Source organism: Equus quagga, chromosome 10 (genome assembly GCF_021613505.1).
Source record: "Equus quagga isolate Etosha38 chromosome 10, UCLA_HA_Equagga_1.0, whole genome shotgun sequence".
NCBI lineage: Eukaryota > Metazoa > Chordata > Mammalia > Perissodactyla > Equidae > Equus > Equus quagga.
Window position 1 is genome coordinate 109,404,796 of NC_060276.1, and position 5,714 is coordinate 109,410,509.

Sequence of the window (5,714 nt, forward strand, 5' to 3'; positions counted from 1 at the left end):
TTGTACAACTCTGTGAATATACTTTAAAAAACTGAATTGTACACTTTAAATGGGTGAATTGTGTGGTATGTGAATTAAATCTCAATAAAGCTTTTATCTTTTGAAAAATAATGAAAGAACCCCAGATAGAAATTGGGAACTGACTGTAGGTTTCAGCAAAGCCTCCTAGAGCTGAATAGCCACTTCTCATCCTTGATCAGTTATGTCCCTGATAATGTAGCCCCACTTCCCATTGGGCCCTGCCATCTTTGACTGGTTATATGCCTGTTCGTATGTCCTCACTTCTCTTTGGACCCCACCTGTCTGACTTTCCCAGGTTTCTCTTTACGGTCAGAACTTTGCTTGGAACATCATCCCCCATGTCTCATTTCTTGGAATCTGGCATCTCTTCCTCCAAGTGCCCTTCCCAGACCTTCAGCTTGGTCCTCACCATCTCCCTACCAGGGTTCAAACCATATTTGGGCCACAGGCTTCTTAATTCAAACAAAATCACATGAAGAAGAGCACTGTATTAAAAACATCACAGAACAGCAGCTGCTCTGGTCTGGAGTCCCACCTGACCTCCCCCTCCCCCTGCAGGGCCTGCACGCATGGTTAAGAAAATCTACCACACAATGGTGGCACTGTATATGCCCTGGCACTGCTGCTTTTGTCATCCCCCTCAGCACCTGCTCCATCAGGACTTTGCATACCAGGGCAGTGTGCCGTCTACTATTTTATCTTACATCTTGTCAAGGAGTAGGGGGACATTGGGGGCACATATGGTCTAATGACCTCCGAGCTCAGAATTAGGGGCCAGGATCCCAACCATCGTTCCGTCTTCGGGAAGAGGGCCTGGGTTCCGGGCAGGCAGAGAAACAGTCAAGGATCCAAGCAATATTCTCACAAAACAAAGACTCAGCCCCTGAATACAGGATGTCAGCAGGTGTCAGTCCCCAAGATGACCACAGTGGCAATGGAGACAATTGAAGTGCCCTGGGAATTCAGTCTTCCTGGAGGCAAGGCCAGCAGACAGAGTTAACAGTTTTTTGTTAACAAGTGATGTTTTCTTAATGCGGCTTTATGATTTCAAGTACCTTACTAATGGAAACCAGCTAACAAGGTCTTGCCTGGAGGAAGTCCTTGGGGGAATCACGTTAACACTGGGATAACATTGTTTGTTAAGAGGGTATCAACTATTTGCAAGTGAATGGGTGCTCCTAAGGTACTTGAGAGTGGATGAGAACAGTCTGTTTCCTTTGTGCGGCCCGGGAATGTGACTAGGCAGGCAGTGGGAGAGCCAGATAATGGAGAGCTAATTCTTTAAGCTACTGCTTTCAATGGGAATCTTTTCAAAATGCATTAAACATCTCGAAAAGGAAAGCTTTCCTTGACTTGGTTGTTACGGCGTTGGTGACCGGCCTGACCTAGAATGACATGACACCCTCCCAGCCATCCGGGGAAGGGGTGCTGCTTGTCTCTAGTCGGTTTGGGCTCTCCTGTCCCCACTGTCCACTCACTAGTGTCTCTCTTTCTTTTCATTTTTTTTTTAAATCTCTTCCAATCACGTCCCTTCTTGGCTTCCATGACAACAGCACATGTCTGGACAGCTATCGCTGGCCAACTGGCTCTCGTCCATAACCTGACCCATAGCATGAAATGGTCCCCACTCCCTTGGCAAGTGCCTCCTCACTGCCCTGTGAAGCCTAGCCCCAGTGCCACCTCTGGGAAGATATTCCCCAGCTCCCTTCCTCTGCACACTTGTTTGAGACCCACTGCAGAGGAGTGAGCCAGCTGGGGAAGGGCTCTTCCATTACTGAGCAAGTCTCTGGCCCTTAGGTGGTAAGCTCCCTGAGTCAGGCCCACGTCTTAGAAGTGCCTGCTGCGTCCTCAGCTTTTCTCCCACAGGGCAGAGTAGCTGGGAAAGCCCCAACCATTGCTTATTGAATCGAAACGCACACTGCCTTCTTGACTTTGTTATTTATCACTTCTTTGCTGTACCAGCCCCAGCCCCAGGCTTGACCATTGTCAGGCTCTTCTGCTTTGAGCCTGTTCTGGATCCTGGTCAAAGGTAACCAGTGCGTGCACCAGATGAACAGGACACTGGGTTTTAGACATTTCACTTACAGCCCGCCTGTCCTATTTATTTACTCTTTAGACCCTTCCCTTGTTGCCACCATAAAAGTTAAAATCCAGCAGAGTGCATCTGAGTCATTGCAAATTTCCAAATTATTGAGGTTTTAATCAATGTGACTGAAGCTTCTTTCATTTTCCTTCTTTCTTTCTTTCTTTCTCTCTTTCTTTCTTTCTCTCTCTCTCTTTCTTTCTTTCCTTTTACTTTGTTTTTTGTTTAAACTCCCAGAAGTGCTGCTTTTATTTAATTCTCCAAGTGACAATAATTACCCAGGGAGCCATGGTCACCTCTCAGGCCTCATCTTCCTGACCTCTCGGAGGTGTGGGATGCTTTTACCCCCCCTCCCTCCATAGCATTCCCGGCACGGCTCTCTCCACCTGCTCCTGTCTCTCTGATGGCTCCTTTCTTTTGCCCTCCTCCGATAATGCTGCCGATGCTCCGCCTCTTTCTCTTTCTCCGTTGCAGATTCTGTCCTAGGCCCAAGATTCTTCTCATTCCATGTGCTCTCCTACAGTAACCTCAGCCGCTCTCCTAGTTGTTTCCAGCATCTTTACTGTGTTTGTTCCTCTCTGTCTCCAGCTCTGACTCCCTCCCACCCCACTTCACCTCAGACTTAAATACCCAAGGTCCAACCTGTCGTCTTCACAGGGTGGTTCTATAGGTTCTTCCGAGTCATCATCCCTAAAACTTAACTCAGCATCTGCCTTCCTCACCTCTGTCCCAGATCCAACTATGCTGCACATTCTCTACTGCTGCCCTCTTCTCGGTTGCCCAAGAGAGAAACGTGGAGCTGTGTTCTGTGACTTCTCCCTCACTTTCACCTCCTCCATCCTATCTTGCTGACTTTGCCTCCTTGATATTCCTCAAATGCATCACTCCTTTCCTCTGCACTTACTGTTCTTGACCCAACCCGCATCATCCTTTGCCCAGACTTTTAAAATACTCTCAGAACTGGGTGGGCACCATGCCTCCATTTTTAGCCCCCCCACATCTCTCTTCTATACTTCCACCAGCATAGTTTTGGTAAAAGCCAAGTCTTGCCATGTTGTTCCACTGCATAAAATCTTTTGGTGTTAGGTATCTCCCCAGACCCTGCAGAAGCCTCCCATATCAGGCCTTCTGAGATCAGGCCCCAGACCACCTCTGTGGCTGGAGCTCCTTGCTTCCCCCCTATGTGTAAGCTCCAGGAATACAGAAGGTGAACACTCTCCAGCACAAGCCTCTGTGGTTCCACCCTTGAGTGTCCTGACACTCTCTCCTCACCTTCTTACTCTTGCTGATCCTTCAAGACTTACCTTTAAACAACACCTCCTCCAGAAAGCTTTCCATGGTTGCTCCAGCATAAGCTAAGAGCCATCTCCCACCCTCCCGTAGTGACACGTGCATACTTCTATCATCTCGTCCACCTTATTCAACTGAAAGTATGTCTCTGTCTACCCTACCATAAACTCCCCTCGGGCCAAGATCCAGGCCATTGTATCTCACACGCCTAGCACAGTCCTTGGCATTTATGGGGCTCTCAATTAATGTGTGTGGACTCAACTGAACCCATGGGGAAGGTACAAATATGCCCCTCTTAGCCAGACCAGTACAGCACGTGGAAATCCAGACATACAAAATAGAAATATCTGGAATCTATAATTCACTTTGCAAAAAAAGATGTACTGATTGACTCTTTTAAGTCATATGGTTCACTATGCTTCAAAACAAGATGGCTTCTTCAAATGTATTTTCTACACTCTTAGAGAAACACTTAGAACATAAAGCAAGGAATAGTCAAAATCTCATCAGTGGTATACAAAGAAAATGTTTCAGCATGAGCCTTCTCAGAGTTTGTGGATTTACTTATAACTTACATGCATGGACTATAAATGCACAGATTATAAAATATGGCAAAACTCAAAATTTGGAAAGAATGAAACAAATATAAAGAAGTTCAACATTTTCTTTCTGCATCCCAATTCACCATCTTATGTACCCCACTGGGTTATAGTGAAATGAGAATATTCTAAATCTTTCAACTGACTGGATGAGCATTTAAATCCTCCTGTGGATCCAGGCATCCCTCTGTCTTGAAATGCGGAAAATACCCAAGCACAGGATATTTCCATGTCAGAACTAGAAGCAGTTTGTGTCACTACACCTAAGTGAGGGGGTGGCTAGGGACCCTGGGTGGAAGTGAGGAATTCTGACTTTAGAGCTACAGAGTCCAGATTCAGTTCCCACCTCTTCTCCTTTCTAGCTGTGTGACTCTGGGCCAATCACTTAACCTCTCTGCCCCCATTTCTTCATGTATAAAGTGAGAGTAATGAAGTATCTGTGAGTGCATGAACTAGCACATTTGGGGCACCAAGGACAGAGGGCTCAATAAATAAATTCATGTTATACTTTGTTTACAGATAGTAATAGAGAGCAAGGCCAATGAAGGCCTTGGAAATCCCTGATTTTACAAAGCCTTTCATTGCAGCCGGCATATTTTTAGATTCCACTTTGTTCCACAAAGTTGGGTTTCTAGCCAGGCACTTTTCACGCCTTCCTCCAGACTACTGCCTAATAGTTGAAGCAACATAAAATGTCATCTCATTTTCCTTCCTTTTGGCCTGAGGGAGAGGTTGAACACTTGGCTATCAGCAGGAAAATAGACTAGTTGGAAAAGGAGAAAAAGAAACACTGGTTGGGAGAAAAATAAACCTCAAAGGCGAGATTGGCCACGGAATCAAAGTGGCTCATGTTCTTAAACCTCACTTCGCTTTGCATTCCTCATCTGTGAATCCATGACTCTGCTGCCTTTCTCTGAGAATGATGACATAACGCATAGCCCAGGGCCTGCAAGTAGGAGGCTCACATGGGCCACCATTCCCTTCCTCTCCCACAGCAGATAGGCCCCCAGGTGGGGCATGGGGCTCTCAGGGGGCCCCCAGAGACAGACCCTGTCCACACACCACTGCCCAGCCCCAGGGTCCATCGAAAGCCAAGCCCCAGGGGCAGCTCTGTTGTAGCCCGTGGGGCTGTGCAACCTGGTGAGCAGGGCCGATGGAGCCTTCCTCCAAGGTAAACAGATAGAGCTTTATTCTCTTTTATCAAACCCTTATTATAAATGTCTGATGTCTTGGAGCAGATAAACCTTTATTTGAATTAGAAATATAAATTTGCTTTACAAGAGATAACAGCAGTTTCTTTTTGCAATGAGAGAGCTTTCTTGAGTACCCTTTAAACACTATCTGGCATGTGAGTGACCTCTCAGGACCACAGCTACCAGGTAGATAGGGGCCAACTGTATTTGAAATAACTACAGAAAAGGGTTTGTGGGGTGAGTGTAGAAAAGGAATCCCCTGCTCATCCTGTGTAGGAGCTGCTGACCTCTCTGTGATGGGAAGAGGAGCCTTTGTAGCAAAGGAATTTTCAAAAAAATCAGAACAGCCACTGCTTCTCCACTGGCCTGCTAGAGAGAAACCACCCTGGACCCACTCCATCCGAGCTGGGGCGACAGTGCCCTCTGCTGCCAGCCGCGGTGGCAACCACAGGGCACTCCTGCACATAGTGGTCCTGACCATAGGCAGCTTGCTGGTGACCTTGGTCCTCTGAAGGAAGCTAGTCTGTG

At 46.9% G+C, this 5,714-nt stretch overlaps 1 protein-coding gene across 1 annotated transcript in view; it reads right to left on the minus strand.

The window, feature by feature from the left end:
- Positions 1-364: 364 nt before the first annotated feature.
- Positions 365-5,714, minus strand: part of NHS (NHS actin remodeling regulator) — a 375,682-nt gene continuing 370,332 nt past the window's right edge. Inside the window, exon 8 of the mRNA XM_046672901.1 lies at positions 365-437. Coding sequence (XP_046528857.1) covers positions 365-437 — 73 coding nt within the window. The remainder of the gene's footprint in view (positions 438-5,714) is intronic.